The 17352-nt window shown below is 31.0% G+C and overlaps 1 protein-coding gene across 7 annotated transcripts in view; it reads left to right on the top strand.

The window, feature by feature from the left end:
• The window catches only part of rdgA (retinal degeneration A), a 243091-nt gene extending 225739 nt beyond the window's left edge, over window positions 1-17352 (top strand). For 4 of the 7 annotated variants that reach the window (XM_085959201.1, XM_085959202.1, XM_085959205.1 and 1 more), the window contains exons 6-18: window positions 1384-1558; window positions 4710-4923; window positions 5839-6031; window positions 6217-6319; window positions 7076-7266; window positions 7713-7810; window positions 9109-9237; window positions 10251-10527; window positions 11565-11774; window positions 13578-13641; window positions 13728-13885; window positions 14511-14674; window positions 15886-17352. In XM_085959201.1, coding sequence (XP_085815327.1) covers window positions 1384-1558; window positions 4710-4923; window positions 5839-6031; window positions 6217-6319; window positions 7076-7266; window positions 7713-7810; window positions 9109-9237; window positions 10251-10527; window positions 11565-11774; window positions 13578-13641; window positions 13728-13885; window positions 14511-14674; window positions 15886-15935 — 2026 coding nt within the window. In that variant the 3' untranslated portion in view covers window positions 15936-17352. The remainder of the gene's footprint in view (window positions 1-1383; window positions 1559-4709; window positions 4924-5838; window positions 6032-6216; window positions 6320-7075; window positions 7267-7712; window positions 7811-9108; window positions 9238-10250; window positions 10528-11564; window positions 11775-13577; window positions 13642-13727; window positions 13886-14510; window positions 14675-15885) is intronic. The other 3 variants (XM_085959204.1, XM_085959206.1, XM_085959199.1) reach the window with 1 other exon arrangement.

Genomic DNA, 17352 nt, shown 5'->3' with positions numbered 1-17352 from the left:
ACCCGATCTTGAATTCTCGAGAAAATAAGTAGTCTTAATTTTGAGACTTCTCGAATCTCGAGAAATCACAAGCTATATAATTATACCTACAGCTATTATTTAAACAAATGAGACACATCTATTTTTCGGCAGAGTAGTTTCAGTAAATGAGATATAATTAATTACCATAGCAAGGCAGCTCGATTAGATATAAATTAAAAAATATCTCATTGTAACAAAATATGATGTCCTAAAATATATTTATACTATGATTAATCTAAAAAAGTAATAATAACCGAATTACTGTTCAACAAACGTTTATTACAACGTTTTTCTTAGCTCGTATTCTTATTTGTCCGGTAGTTCTTTGTCCGGTACAAATCTTGCAATCGATTTTTAACTAACTTCCCGACTAGCTAGACATTTGAAAATTTTAGAATATATCAGAACACGATGCCAATGCATTTTTTTAAATACTTTTAGCCATCTTTAAGTAGAATTGAATTAATTTTCAGTTAATTCTGTTTTGTATGAAAAGTTATTTCGACACCATTATTGGTTGCTAGGGGTCCTAGCAACTAAATTATTAATATATACGTGCGTTACTATGGAAATAAATATGACAAGTCAAGTACAATTTGTTTTGATCGTTTAAGCTAGTCAAGTCAAGTTTATATGGTTCAACAGAAAATTTAAAAACGTTGTATATAAAAAGTTCTTTATATCTTATAATTATTTTAGGTTGGAGGTTTATCTTTGATTTTACCTACTTATGTACCAAACTTTAAATAATATATTCCTTTTTGTGTTAACTTTCAATTCATGGTAGAAATGCATTGTATTCATAATTTTAATAAAACACAATTTTTTATACTAAATCCCTTTTTTGTAGGTAGGTACCTACTGTAAAAATAATTAAAATTATTTAAATATATTTTTCAGAAATCGCATGAATCGTTCATTTATCAGATATTCCTATATACCAACGACTATAACCATGTATCCAGATATTTAACCACGTGAACAGATTCCCAGCCTTATGTATTAAAATATAAACATTATGCTATTATATACGTATTTACAATATTGAAGAAAAATACCATTGATAAATAATTTTAACACGGAACGGAGTATTTCCTTTCGAGTTTTGTCTATTTCCAGACATAGAATTATGCAATATTAAATAACTTAGACTGGTGGATTTTTGTTTTAATGTATTCCAGAGCAACCATACGGTGAAAAAAAATATAAAAATAGCTCGGGAATGAAAATAATGTATTTTTTACCGTGAAGCTTTATGATATTTAAGCTTTTCGCGGTGACATTATCATAAACTCTTTTTAAATTATGACACTTTCCTTGTAAATAATTAAACGTTTAACTAATAATGTATTTTTCTTGCAGTCTGGAATTGTTCCGCAAAGTGCCTAATATGCGGGTCCTGGCGTGCGGCGGCGATGGCACCGTAGGCTGGGTGCTGAGTGTCCTCGACCGCATCGGAGTGCAGCCTCCTCCGGCGGTGGGGGTCCTGCCGCTCGGGACCGGAAACGATCTTGCCCGAGCCCTGGGATGGGGAGGAGTAAGGCCTTCTTTTTATCACACATGAATATTCTCTTAATGTACATCAAAATCCTCTCATGCATTTTTTTTAAATCTAGCGCGTTAATAATAAAACTTATAACACGATTTCAGTGTTATATCCATTAGCTTAGTGTTTCTCAGCCGGGGGTCTTGTGTCCCCTTTAGGGCCACAGGCCAAAATCAATTTTTGTTAGAGCCGTAGAAATTTCTAGGAGAGCCACAGTCAAAATAATATATTAAAATATTATACGAAAAATAATGAAAATTATTGAATTTCAATAAATAAATTATTACAGAAATATAAAAGTATTCATAAAATATAATAGGTATTTTTTAATGAAATGCAATAGTAAATTTGATTAGGAAATGTTCCTAATTCAAAACCATACACAAGGACAATAGGTAAAGACGTTAAAATGCTCCAAAGGGTTTCAAGATGATTTTCAACCAAGTAAAATACTAGAAGTCTTTAGTGACAGTGATCAACAAATTTATGAGTGAAAAACAATTTGGAGAAGAGATAAATACATATATTTGAAAACATTATTTATTAAACAGTTATAATCTATAACGTGTAAGTAAAGAAGCCATTCTCAATTTTCGCGGAAAAATCAATCTGTTCTAAATTAATTTTGGACGCCGTAGACGCAATGTCCACCATTGGTGACCGTTTACATTGAGATAGATATGACATTGTGATATATTTGTGTATATTGGGCATTTGAAACAGCTTTATGATAAAACGCAAAATCGATTCAGTTATTGTTATATGATAGGAATAAATATTCTAGATTTTGTGTTAAACCCATTTGGTGTGAATGCAATTAATCTGTGGTGAAATTAAATTACAATAGTCTCATAGAGCTAGAAAATTATATAAAAGCTGGCGAATACTTTTCGAGAGCTCTGGGAGAGAAGTCATTTATATTTTATCGCATTTTCCAAACTAAACTTGTTGAAACTGGATTTAGTGTAATTGCTATTCTGATCTCAAATGCTTTTAACCGTCTTGATCTCGTGATAAAGGTGATCATTGTTTGTCATTGACCACAATACAAATACGTTTTATAACATTTCTTTAAATTATTTTTATTAAGAATCGCATTTTCTAATTTAAAAATAAACGGTGCATTTTAATTTTATTTTTTTCCCCTCTAAGCAACTATGCACAGAAACATAATATTATTAGACTCGAAAAGGTGCCAAAAAAGTTTGAGAAATACGTTACATAAACAGTTTATCTCGCAATACCTTATCACAATCTGTCAAGTTCATAAAATGGAAACCCTTAAACCATTGTAGTCAAATACTGAATTTAGTTTCATAATTACTACTGCCTACTAAAAACATAGGCACGTTTTCATTTTTGTATTCATAGCTTTTCAGTTTATTTATCCTTGACGAACGAAACTGGTTCCGATAATTAATAAAATAATGTAACTTAATTAAATACTATATAATTATTATGTTTTATTAAGTTTAATATCGTATTACGTCACTTTATTAATGTACGTATTTGCAGAAATATAAATATGTTACGTCTAAAACTCTAAAATAATTTATCATTATCATTATTTTCTGTTTCAATTTCCACTGATATAGTGGAAATTGATTTTCATCATAATATAATAAAAAAAAACATTCATTGGCTTACTTGGCTATAGTTTGGTTCTTGTGTCTTCCTGTATGGTTCAACCACAATGTTTCTATGGCGATATTACAAAAAAATAATAGACGGCAATATTCTTTGTTTATCTGTTCTAACTTAGTCAGTTAATAGCTGACTGATAAAATAATTATTAGTACATCACGATTGATTGAAAGAGACTTATTCGATTTCGACAGAAGCACATCGCTCTGTGCTGTCAGTGAATTCACATTATTGTAACAATTGTACCCCTGTACCCTGTACAATTCAATTAAATAAACTCTTACTCTTCCATAATCACGACAACATCTTCTCATCTCTTCTCGTCAGAACACCATTGGCCCTCACATCGACGACTCCTACATTTCCATTCTCCATTCGTATATATTGTCGATGGATTTCGACATAATTTGATGTTGAATAACAAATAATGTTAAATGAGTTTTTGTTAAAAGTATTTTTTAAGTTGACACACCTTGCTTCTTGAGTCCAGATTTTTAAACAATATTTTAGCTTTTTTAGAATTATTACTGAAATTCATTATCAACTCAGCGACGATGTTGAAAGCTATATTGCACACTTACTTAATATTAATGTAGCGTCATTACTCATTATGAATGATTTAGGGATCGAAATAAATAATTATATGAGAACAGTTTTCATTAACCTTGATATCACAAGAATAAGACGTAATTTTTATTAATCGACTCGTAATAAATTAAAATTTTTGCAAATAAAAAATAAAAGCACATTTTATTATCTAGTATTTATTATCGTATACAGGTCAAATGATTATGAGTATTTTACAACGTTTTTCTTAGCTCGTATCCTTATTTGTCTTGCAAAATCACAAAAGGTACAAATCTTGCAATCGACTATTAACTAACTTCCCGACTAGCTAGACATTTGAAACTTTTAGAATATATCAGACCACGGTGCCAGTGCATTCTTTTAATACTTTTAGCCATCTTTAAGTAGAATTGAATTAATTAATTCCAGCGCTCTAAATGTAAAATTTTACGAACTGGAGCGCTCGAAAATTTTACGAACATTATTATATAATTGTATACGTATTTAAAAAAAATAAGTGTGTTATAATTTTTTATTATATGGCATATGTCGTTTAGACGGTCAAATTATATTTCCACGAGACGGAGCAATAATTTTGGGGATGTTACGAACCGGAACGGCGCTCCGGTGCGTTCCGATCCATTTTGAGCCCTGGTTAATTCTGTTTTGTATGAAAAGTTAATTCGACACCATTAGTGGTTGCTAGTCCTAGCAACTAAATTATTAATATATACGTGCGTTACTATGGAAATCAATATGACATGTCAAAATGAGATTTCAGTATTATTTCTATCAAATACAAATTTTTCGTTTCGTAATCGTTCAAGTAGTCTAGTCAAGTTTACATGATTCAACAGAAAATTTAAAAACGTTGTATATAAGAAGTTTTTTTTATTTTGTAATTATTTAATGTAAATTCACATTTTTTCAGGGTTATGAAGATGAACCCATTTCAAAGATTTTGGCGAATATTGGAGACAGCGATACAGTTCTTCTAGATCGATGGGAGCTGAAGGTGGAACCAAACACTGGAGCCACAGATACCGAGCAACCAGGGAAATCAAATTTACCACTGAATGTCGTCAACAACTATTTCTCTTTTGGAGTAGATGCTCATATTGCCTTGGAATTTCATGAAGCCCGAGGTATGCTATAATATTTTCCATGAAGATTCTTTTATTATGCACCCCGAACTGACCAAAACTAACGTTTTGTGTATTGCTTGAATTAACTTATCCTGACCACAACAGTATTGTCCCAAAATTAACCGGGTAATACATATTAATTATTTCAAATTGTATTGTTCCAAAGTAGGTACAGGTTATTTCAGATTGCACTCTCCCAAACTATATCAATTATTGTTTCTAACTCGTACCAACCAGTATTATAACATAATATTATCAACAAAAAAAACAGTTCTTTAATCAAAGAATTGCTGAGAGTAATCAATTGTCCGCAGAGTCGGTTTTAGTGACCCAGGTTTTGCCTGTCAGCATCTTCAAACTGTATGTTCCTTGTAGGTATTATAAATAACGATATTAATGGATCATTTAATTAGTATCAGTGGCGAAGGGTGGAGGTAGGCTTTTAAGATCCGCCATAAATAGTGCACACTAAACTTTATTCGTCATATGTATTTTTTTTCATTGAAATAAGACTATAATTTACAGATGTGTTGGTTAGTTTTTAAAATTCAATTAAAACCAAACCATAATAGTAAAAATAGTTAAAAGTAAAAAAATACTCTATATATATCTATTTATAAAATATCTAAATTTATGCAATTAAATCATACCTACATAACTTTGGATATTTTATAGATAGAATAATATTTTTTATCTATTATAGTTTGGTTTAGGCAGGTTTTAATGATTTAAAAAAATTAACCAACAATATGTGTAAGTAATATGTATACTTAATCGAACGAAAACAAATAAGTGTGAATGAAAAAGTGTGCACAATTTTGTCATATCGCCCAAAGTATACCAAAACTATTATGGTTTGGTTTAGGCAGGTTTATCTATCAGTACCTATCATAACAATAGTGTCTACTGTTACAGAGGCGCATCCTGAAAAGTTCAATTCACGAATCCGCAACAAATTGTTCTATGGTACTGCTGGCGGTAAAGATTTGATGCAGAGAAAGTGGAAAGGATTGGCGGAGCTCGTTACACTGGAGTGCGATGGAAGAGACCTCACGCCAAAGCTGAAGGAACATAGAGTACACGCAATAGTCTTTTTGAACATACCTAGGTAAGTTTTAAATTTAATTAACCTATAAAACAATTCACCGTAAATCACCACTACGAATGAGCTACGTTTTAAACTATTATTCATCACTTGCAGACAAATGGATACATTATAATAAAAATAATATGAATTCCAGATAATTTGTGAAAACCGTTATATTATAATTTTGTGTATTTTCTTTAATATAGTTACGGAGGTGGTACACATCCATGGAACAAATCCGGAGGAACATCAGAACCTCTGACTGATGATGGATTAATAGAAGTTGTCGGTCTAACAACTTATCAGCTTGTAAGGACTAATTCATTTATTTCTGTTATTTCTTATTTAGTTTGGAAAGAATAATTGAATTCTATATTATTTTATTATATCGTCACCTCAATACTACAACTAGATAACTCTGATTTGGTCATTGTTGGGAAAATGAAATTTAAACTTTACTTGATTATCATACATCTACGCTAAAATTGAAAATCGTGCTTGTCTACTTGGGAACAATTAAATAACTTTCAATTATATGAAAAAAATTGTATATAAGTATATTATTTTATTCATTTAATGCATTTATAGTTTTAAAGTTATCTAATATTCAAACACAAAATTAATACAGTTCTCATTAACTTCTGACTTCCCTAGTTTTATCATTTTGTAGAAAATAAAATGTAGAATCTCATATTCAACTAACTCAAAAACAGTGAAAATCAAATTATCTAGTTGTAGTATTGAGGTGACAATTTATCTAACCATAACAGTTTTAAATGAAATTTCATCAATTACTTAATATATACCAAATCTTCATGACAGTAATGGCAGAATGCTTACCTGTGAAGCTACGAGTGTGGTTATGAATCCAACGTCAGGAAAAAATTACATGTCAAAAAGAAAAGACCCAATGAATTGAGCAAATAGCTTACAACCATATTCTGTAAAAAAGATCTGTTAATATATCCTTCAGTCTGCTGACGCCTATATGCTCTGTTTATAACTGAAAATTTTAATTTCTGTAATTTATATTAAGGGCGGAAATTGATCAACTTTTATTTCTAGCCATTGCTTCAAGCCGGTGGACATGGAACGTGCATCGCTCAATGCCGAACAGCCAAAATTGTGACGTCGAAAACAATTCCCATGCAGGTTGACGGAGAAGCATGTAAATTGGCGCCTTCTATAATTAACATTTCAAGACTTAATCAAGCAACTATGTTGGCTAAAAGAAAACCCGGCCGTGTGAATGTCCAGTAAGTATTGTATACACTGCATCAATGATTCAGATTCTATTATATCCGATAACATAAGTTATATAAACAACTTCTTTTCTTGCATTTTGTAAATAAAGCTAATAGCAGCTGATAATTACAAAGCAAAGTTAAATGATAGGATGTCTATCTCCTACATGTTCAATATAAATACAAATACATTCCAAGGTGTAATTTCTTACAATAATGATAAATTTACTTGTCACTTATAATTTATTTACATATTATGTACTTACATGATCGGTACAATGGTGCTCAATTCAAACTCTTTCAGAGGAATATGGGTGTTTTGAATTATTATCATTGTTTGGTTTTACTATCAGTTTTCATCTACGTCTTGATCTATGATTGAATAACAACATCCAATGATTGAAGTATTTTCAATTTATTTGTTAGGTATTTAATTAATTTTTTTATTGTTATTGTAGACAAACTGCACAAGAGCAGCTGAAGTTCTCTATACATTTGATCACCATGACTGATTATGAACAGCATCACTATGATAAAGAGCTGTTAAAGCAAGCCGGTAAGAATTGTACAACGAAATGCAAAACATACTTGAAACTAATAATACCTATCTTTCATACTTGCACAGAAATTAAAACCCCAACCAAATCCAAAACGAATTTTTATTTCAATATTTTTATCCAACATTTGAATACAAACTATTTGCATTTATAATTTATTAATTTCGTTCTTTTCTGTTATATTGTCAACAAGCCTTTTTTCATATGTGCTTACACATGAGCCGAATCTCATAATGTAATGACTATATTCAATATATCATGGGGTTACTGTCAAACGACTCGAAATCATTACAATCATGTATGAGATAATTGCAATTTCAAGTTTGACATGCCCTCTAAAATCAGGTATAATATTAATGCGAATTTCTTTGTGCTTTCTGTGCATTTTCTATAATTATATCGGATGTCCTTGAATTTTTTTTCTAGCATACATTTTAAATTTATATATAGACACATAATCCTTTATTAACTCTAAATACCTAAGTTATTGACTTACCAACGTTAATTATTGCAATATTATTTGGTGCTATAGAATCACAAAGCAACTCCCATTTTCAGCAGCGACGTGTGGCATCATAAAGACCTAATCCTTAATCGGCAGCAAATCTATTCACGCATCGGATTTTAATTATTATAGTAAAATAGCATAAACATGGCTTTAAATTCTATGCTTGCACTCGAAAAAGAAAAGATTCTAATGAATATTTATCTCAGCACAAAAACACTGAAGCAAAACACAGATAACTTTATTGTTTAGTACAAAAAATAAAGATTATTACCAAAATATTATTTCGTGCATATGTACGTTTGTCCTGGAGGATTTTGTATCATTTCGTGACTAATGTTTAGCTTTAATAGTTATATTAACAGTGATGTTACGTTATGACGTTCAAGTCATCTATCTATAACCATAACTTTGTTTTTCAAATTCAATCTGAACTCAATTTTATTTTTTAATTTTAATTTAAATCCCTGTATATGCACCATATTTATTAAAGTTTTATATCAAAGAATGGGAATCAAATATTATGCTTTAATACTCGTAAGTACATAGAGAGCTTTAGTTATAATAATGCGTAGATATATAATATTAATTTCAAATGAAATACAATCAAATACTTATTCGAATTGTAATTTGTGATCGGTAAAGGAACACGCATGTGAATAAAATATTTACGTCGGTTAATTAGATTTAAATTGAATATATGGCTTCCCATTCTTTGATTTGGAACTAGCGCATGCATTTCAATACTTATTATGTTAACCTTATGTATTGACTGAGAGTTAAATGTTTCAGCAGAGTGTATTGGGAATATTGAAGTGAACCCGGTGGCTGATTTAGAGCAAGTGAGAGGAATCATCAATAACCTCGTCAAGGATAACCCAGGTCTGCCAACTTTGACGGCCGACTGGTGCTTTGTTGACTGTGAGTAAATATTAATAATCACCTAACGCTATTATTAAACACTGTTAGCACTGACACCTTTTGCCACTACTCTTAACTAAAGCTGTTAAACCACAAAGGTTTCAATAAGAAATATTGCAAGAGGTTCAAGAGAAAATTACTAAGGCGGTGAAACCTTCAAATATCTTTTCAAAACTGTAGAATTTAGGGTGTGATTTTGAATTTAAAATAAAATATATATTCATTCGCAAGTACCAAAAGTTGAAATGCTAGAATTTTAAATTGACTGTAGCACAGTAGCCAACAGATTTATAACAGACTGATTTCAAAGACTTTTAAGATTCTTGTGGGTGCTCAGATATAAATACACCGCATTACCAGTAAAGTTTCATAGATTGGGATAGCAGGAAACAAGACATAATGGGAGGAGCACAGAGCAAGGCAAGGCATAAAATTAAAATATGTATACTATGTACCGAGAGCCGCTTACAATACATGCAATCGAAACACAGTCAGCAAACCAAAGACAATAAACACAGCCCAACTAACTAAATCACATCTATTCAACTTCAAGCGTTGGACTATCATGCCGTGGGTCCCAGGTTCGAATCCTGGATCTGGCAAGTGCATATATTGTTTTTCAATATGTGTGTGAGTCAGGGTATGGACCTAATAGGTTGAGCAAGTGGCTGACATCCATTTCTCGTAAAAAAAAAAAAAAATATGTTAATACAAACCTCTACTCTGTGGAAGCCCATATGATCCTATTAGGATCGGACATGGTCGAAGAAGATAGATGGTATAACGTTTCTCGAGTATCGTGAGATTTCATAATTGGGGAATTAGAATAATTTGTGATTCATTTCTCTTACTTAATTATTTCAACTTCTAAGATTGTCTATAGATAGCTCTGATTATTATACTATTAAAACAAACACACCCTAGGGTTAGCCTCGTACCACCAAGCTTTTGGTAGACAGTCAATTGCACCATACTAATGTAACCAATATTAATATTATAATCAACATTTACAGCATGTACGGCTGAACGCTTTTTCCGAGTAGACCGTGCCCAAGAAAATCTTCACTATGTATCGGATATTGGACACGAATGTCTCTTCATTTTGGACACTGGGATAGCGCCTCTGACACCCGACACGGAAACAACTACCACCGGTCCCTCGGAATCCTCTGCGGGACCAATGTCGTTTGACACAACAACTGGACAATCGATATCATTGGATATTTCACACAGTATGGACACTCCTAGTGCAGGCGTTTCATTGGATGTGCCAGATCATTCACATAACAGGTGAGCGATACGGTGACATACATTAGTTTTCACTGAAATATTGAAGAAATAAGAGCGTTAATCGTTTGACTTTTATACCCATTGTAATAATATTTAACTATTGGTAAGCTATTCTGTTTTTTAATTCAGTTTGAAATTTAGATTGCTAAAGCACATGTCGGAAAGATATAAATGGAGGAACTTAATTAACTACACATCAATGCAACTAACCCTCCCAACCACCTTGTACGAAAAAGCAAGGGTATGGTTATTTATATAAAAAAATAAAAAACATGTCAGACAATTTAATTACTCAAAATTAAAATATGCCACGAGATATCTATCCAATCATTTGTCATATGACATCTCATATTTTTACTGTGACATACAATTTCACGGACTTACTGAATAATACAAAAACAAAATTAAGTTTAAGCACAAAATTACTAAATTATGACTTAAAAACTCTATGTTTCCTCTTGTCAAATAAATCATTCCAATGAACATTTATCTCGGCATGTAAATAGAAAACTACTATAACATATTATGTTCCTTTTATTTAATAGGCGAACAATCATTATACTATCATGTATTTTTACAGCTGTATGTTTACATCGCCGGATCACTTCATTACTAATGTACAGCTTTAAAGGAAATCTAGCATTTTTTCATGTCAAATGACTTCTTTTCTTACTTCATCTGACATATTATTTTTACCGATGATCTCTGATGTATTATTTTTCATTCTTGGAAAAGAAAGTAGGTATTGAATGTTGATAAACATTATAAGTGATCTTTTATATTGTCTTAATTTAAACTCAAGAGTGGTAAATCACTACATACTTGAATTTAAAGTTGTTATTTATGTACCTACTGATTTGTTTGCTCATTAGTATTCACTTGATGTTCACTTAAGATTCTAAATACTTGTCTATCGTACTTCATTACCCGTTTGTATTTGATTACAATCGAGTACTGAGCTAATTTATATTCCAGTCTGTGACGTAATTTACAGCTTTTTTATCCCCGACAACTGATTGGATACTTAAAATTTTCAGCGAGTCAGGATTAGGCAGTCCAGCTAAAAGTTCGGAACTTTTATCTCCGAGCACCCCACAGTCCCCTCTGGCTCCGTGTATGCCTATTCCAATTATACCGATTGTGGAGCCGCCCATTCAGCCAGTGCTGCCGCAAATTTGTCCGAGCCCGCCGATAAGAAATGTCAAAGAAGATTTTCTGCTGCGTGACACAATTACGCATTTCAAAACGTAAGTAGTATGTTATGTTACCAGTTGATAGAATAAATATTGTATTTTGTCATATTGATGTCGTCTTTGCACTGCTTTTTTACTTTACATTTATCTCGTACATATTATTATCTAATACTCACTAATTTTAAAAGCACAAATTCTATGTTTAGGGATCATCCATAAAATAACGTTACACAATTTTTGGTATTTTTGAACACAATATCTTTTACTATTGTTTAAACTTTGTCACATTTTTTAACTACTACTACAACGCCCCTAAGTACCTCATCACAAACTATTTTATTATATTAAACCCCCTTCCCTCCTTAGAGCATGACATCATATATGGACAACCCATTATGGATAAATTAATACAGTTTATATACACGATTCAGTAGTGACACAAGTCAAATAAAGAGTTTGTGTGTAATAAAGCATAACCTCTTTTAATATAAATCAATAATGTGCCAATATTGAATTGAGGTGAATGTTTTGGCACTACTTTGTTCCATTTTTAATGTAAGTCCTCAATACAACATAATATGCAATGGTATGGTAGATTGCCTTTAATCACCTTCATATTTTTTAATCTACTTATTTCAAGGACATATTTAAACAGTGGAGTGCCCTACTAATAGCATAATATATTGGGGGGTCCCATAAAAATATTTAAATTATCAAAACTGCAATTCATAATTAATAGTTGAGTTCTCATATATAATTGATTCCTTTCTCTTCTCCATTCTACAACCAATGTATCACAATAATTATGTTTTAATTAATTTCAAAAGACACTAGGTAATGTTATCTTTTAAAATGGTTCCAAACTCTTCAGTAACATTGAATATCTTTTTATGTTATATTGCATGTTTGTCTCTTGAGTCGTTATCAATACTATCTTATAAACGCTGTTAAATACAGTGTATCTTTTTTTTTACTTAAAATATAATATATTCAACTGCAGTGATTAATTCACAGTGCTAACTCTTTTCAATTGACAGTTCCATAATGTTTTATGAACTTTCATAGTACCTATTCAAACATTGATGGAAATGATTTCGCCATTTGTATTGCTGAATTTATTTGAATTTGGGGCCCCTACTACGGCGCGCACTTAAGAATACTCGTAAATTTGCCCTTCGTTCTTTCCGCAATAGTTTATCAGTTCAAAAATATTACTTACTCACTGCACTGATAAATTTTAATTATTTACATAGTTTTAAATTACACATTAATATGATTTATGTAGTTGTAAAAATATATATTTTTCTTAATGTAAATTGTAACACATTAGAATTATGTTGCACATAATCGATGCTTGGTTGCATGCAGCATTCATGAAAGATTATTTGGAATAGAACAGGATGTTTTCGGATACAGGTAAGAGTTTTATTGTATAGAAAATTATCAACCCAAGGTAAATGGATTTATATAATACACTTTAATATTCTGTCATGAGACTGCATTTTATATAAATATCCCCAAATGGATTAACCAGTAATGAGAGATGGTAAGATGGAGACACAAGACAGTAATAATAGTACCTACTATGTTTTACTTTCATTTCATATACATAAACCCAAAAAGTGTTCTTTTTTAAGTTTCTCAATAACAAACTGGAAAAACAGGATTTTATAGTCTTAATATTTTACTTGAAACAGTAATAATAAATCAATCTATCTTTGTTTAATAATGGAGTACCTAATAAAAAGCTTAATACAAATAAATAGTTTGACCAAATCACTTCATATTTTCAATAGAGGTTGCCTTCAATTGTTTTCTCTTCCATCAATGTTATAATGTTTTTTTAAATATTTTCAGATCACTTTTGGAGAAAACAACAGATGCCATTTTGAAAGCTGCAAAAATTGGAGATCTGAAAATGGTAATTTAATTATTTCAATACATTTATATGTCGCAATACTTCTTTTACCTTATTACACTACTAATCTATAATAATAATATTTTCAGTTGAAAGAGTTACACGCTGCTGGATATTCACTTCTATCGATAGATGCCACTGGTCAAACTGCACTCCATGTCGGGGCACGCTACGGTCACAAAGATATTGTCAAATACCTGATTGCTTGTGGCCCTTCGGCAATCCTGAACATGCAAGATAATGACAAGTAATAATATTATTATCGTTTTAAGTTAAATTGTTAAGGTTCATAGCCTTATCCTGGAAATCTGATAATATCCTAGCTCAGAGATTTCCAAGCTCTATTGGTTCACGACGCCCTTTTTTGTTTTGTTTTTTCACGGCACCCTAAAGCAAAGTCATTTCATTTTTGTTTATAACTGTTTCCACCAAAATATTCGAATACTCCATAGTGCTCCTGTAAAACACTTTGTAGTACCCCAGTTGACGAGGATTACTATATTACCTACCTAACTTGATAAGGATTCCAGATTTTTTAAGTATGGTCAAATTGGAATAAAATTATGGGAAAGTAAATATTCTCTATCGGCAACACTGAATACATTGTTCGTAAAGAGGAAATTTATAAGTGGCGGCCCTCAATTTTATTTCAACATAGTGCAGGCTTTGCAACATGTTTTTTTTTATCTCAGTTTAGTCTTAGTAAATACATCTCAAAGCAAAAATGTGAAGTCTACTATAATTACACTAAAAATAATAAATCGTTATGTTAGGTTAGATAAATAACATACATCTATGACATTCAAATTTAATATTTATGTTAGTTTTGTATGTGTATTTCATAATAATTGATGAAATGTTCAATATTACAGAGGGCAAACTGCATTACACAAGGCAGCAGCTCACAAAAGAAGAGCGGTGTGCTGTTTGCTGGTGGCCGGAGGGGCGTCTCTTCTGCGGCAGGACCTTCGCGGTCACACTCCTCGCCACCTTGCCCTTCTTGCCGAAGACCATGACCTTGCAGCTTATCTTGAGAGTAAGTCATGCTCAAATTTATCTTTTCATTTATGAAATCACAAAACATTCTTATGGGGCTCATAAATGAGCAACTTTTTACGGAAATATGATACTGCAATTTTGCTGTCGGTGTAGTGCCATAATAGTTTGTGCACTAAAATAGTGTTCTATGCTGCCGAGTGTTGCTATTTATTAGACGTACTTGCTGGCAGCACAACCTCAATTGCCTGGCACTGATGCCGGGATATTTATTGCACATTAACAGTATTGTCAGATATGTTGCCGGGCAATAAATAGTTCCAGCAATTTTTCTGGCAATACTGCCGGCAATGTGCAATTTTTGATGCTTGTTTATGGGGTCCCTTTGGAAATAATCTGTTTTCTATCGCTAATATTCAATATGTTTTATTAAATGAGAAAACATGATTACTTTTTCATTCTTTCGATAATTTTCCAACTCAATTAATGTTATGCAATTTTGTAGTCATATTTGACATAACAATACTGTTTTATGTATAGAAGATGTACTGTAGAATCAATGACACACTGTAATTAACATTTTACCTTGCCAATTAACATTATACTGAAGAATTGTATGTATATGTACATATTATTTTCATTAAATCACACAATTCAATTCATAAATATAGAATTACGTCATACCACTTAATAAAAACTCGCATATTATATGAAATTTAGTTTATACCTGAGTAGAGGAAATCACAAAATACCAACCGATGTCATAGAACTAATTATGAAATTTATGCATCTGGAAGTAGAACACATTTTCTATGCACATATTTTACAACCAGTCTGTATTAATCTTATGATTGCATACCGTCTGGTGAAGGCTGTTAAGATCTGATATAAATAGTGCACACTAAACTTTGTCAGACCATATATATTGGTTTTCATTGAACTAAGGACATAATTTGAATTATGCAGATAGTGTTGGTTATATAATGTTTGAGGCTTTCACGGTTGTTTTTTATCGTAGTATATTCTTGGGTTTTCACCGTGTCTCCTTCTTCCTTCTTTACTCGACGTTTCGGGCTCGTTGCAGAGGCCATTATCAAGAGATATGTTTTATGATGAAATGTAGTGTAGGTGTGTGAATGTAAACGTTGTAAGTATTGGTTAGTTTTTTAAAAATTAATTAACAATTTTGAGGTAATTGTGGTGTTTCTCCCAGTACTAAATAATTTGTAATTATTTTTTCTCACCTTACAGGTCAGGAGAATTTTCAAGTGGCCTCTGAAGACTTAGAGACTGTAGTATGAGGAACGTTAGCACTTCAGTCGATACAGATCTCACATTGCCTAAGCGTCTTATATCACATATAAAAATTATATTCTTCTACGATTAAGAAAATGTACTCATATGAGTGATATTTTTTAAGATAATCTCAAAATTTAGAATATTATATTTATGCTACCTAATTACATAATAATAATTCACGGATACTGTATCTACTCATTTAGAAATTATCAATAATACTTATTAATATTTATTGTAAACGGTGATGTCAAATATAAAAGTTTTACGATTAGTAATCTTGTCGTTTATGAAAAATTTAATAATTGAAGAATACTTAGTTTTAATCGTAAATGGTCTTTAAAGTGTATATTGTAATCTGAATCTATATTGTTTCTCTGTGAATACCTGCTGTATATTACAGTGTATACTAATAGCTTAAATAAGAAAGAACTATATTAAACTCATAATATGAATATTTTCATCCCTCAATATTAAAATAAACCGATTAGGTGATAATTAATAACGATCCGTAATTTTAAATATAAGAAATTAATTCAATGAAATATGTAGTAGTTTAATGTTTAAAGATTTCAGATACTGAATAATTTTAAGATAAAGCCCGCATCACTATGTGAGGTAATAAGAAAGACAATGCTGTGAGAATATTGTCATTAGTTTCAATGTGGCCATTTGGCCGTTAGCCTCCTGTATGTTTTAAAAAATATATTTACATATTTGTCGAGTAGATTTGCATGGCATGTAGTAATATTTTGTTCTTTCGTAGTATGCTTAGCTTACAGATTAATAATTATATAAATGTGATTTATAGGAGAAAACATCTATTCATATAGTGACATAGACATTAATTGATTTCTTTAGGACACTTGAATAATTCTTGGTAAAAATCAGTACTCTCAAAATCACATTAAAGGAAAAATAAAATCTTTGCACTAAATCGATATGTCTATAAAAATAACTTCCTTTGACTTATACCTACATATTTCTGAATGTTGACACTTATATTCATGTCATTTGCTACCCCCATAAATCATCCACATGCATAGTGCGTATTATTTCTTTAATAATATTATTTGTAGTTTTTAATGAGTGTTCTCCTTCAGACTGTCTATCTATGTTATTAAAAGAAAACTGCTATGTTGAATAAAATTAAGCAATTAATGTTTTTATCATGTCTAAAAATGTTCCATAGCACAAGAAAATTTTACTGTTTAAAATAGTGAACATGTCAGTTTATTCTGATTGAAGTCGAATGTAAAATAGCTATTGTAGAATGATATAAGAAAAAAATGTTTTAAAGTCTATTCTAAAGATATTTCTATAGTAATTCCATCATGGGGTTATAAAAATATTGATTTCATAAAAAATGTAAAATACTATAATTTGATGCCAAATATATTATAATTTTGTAGGATTGAAGAC

Source organism: Rhyacophila brunnea, unplaced genomic scaffold (genome assembly GCF_057557595.1).
Source record: "Rhyacophila brunnea isolate RB1 unplaced genomic scaffold, BYU_Rbru_1.0 scaffold_8, whole genome shotgun sequence".
NCBI classification, from domain to species: domain Eukaryota; kingdom Metazoa; phylum Arthropoda; class Insecta; order Trichoptera; family Rhyacophilidae; genus Rhyacophila; species Rhyacophila brunnea.
Note: the sequence above shows the minus strand (reverse complement) of the source record. Positions and strands in the feature narration are given on the sequence as shown.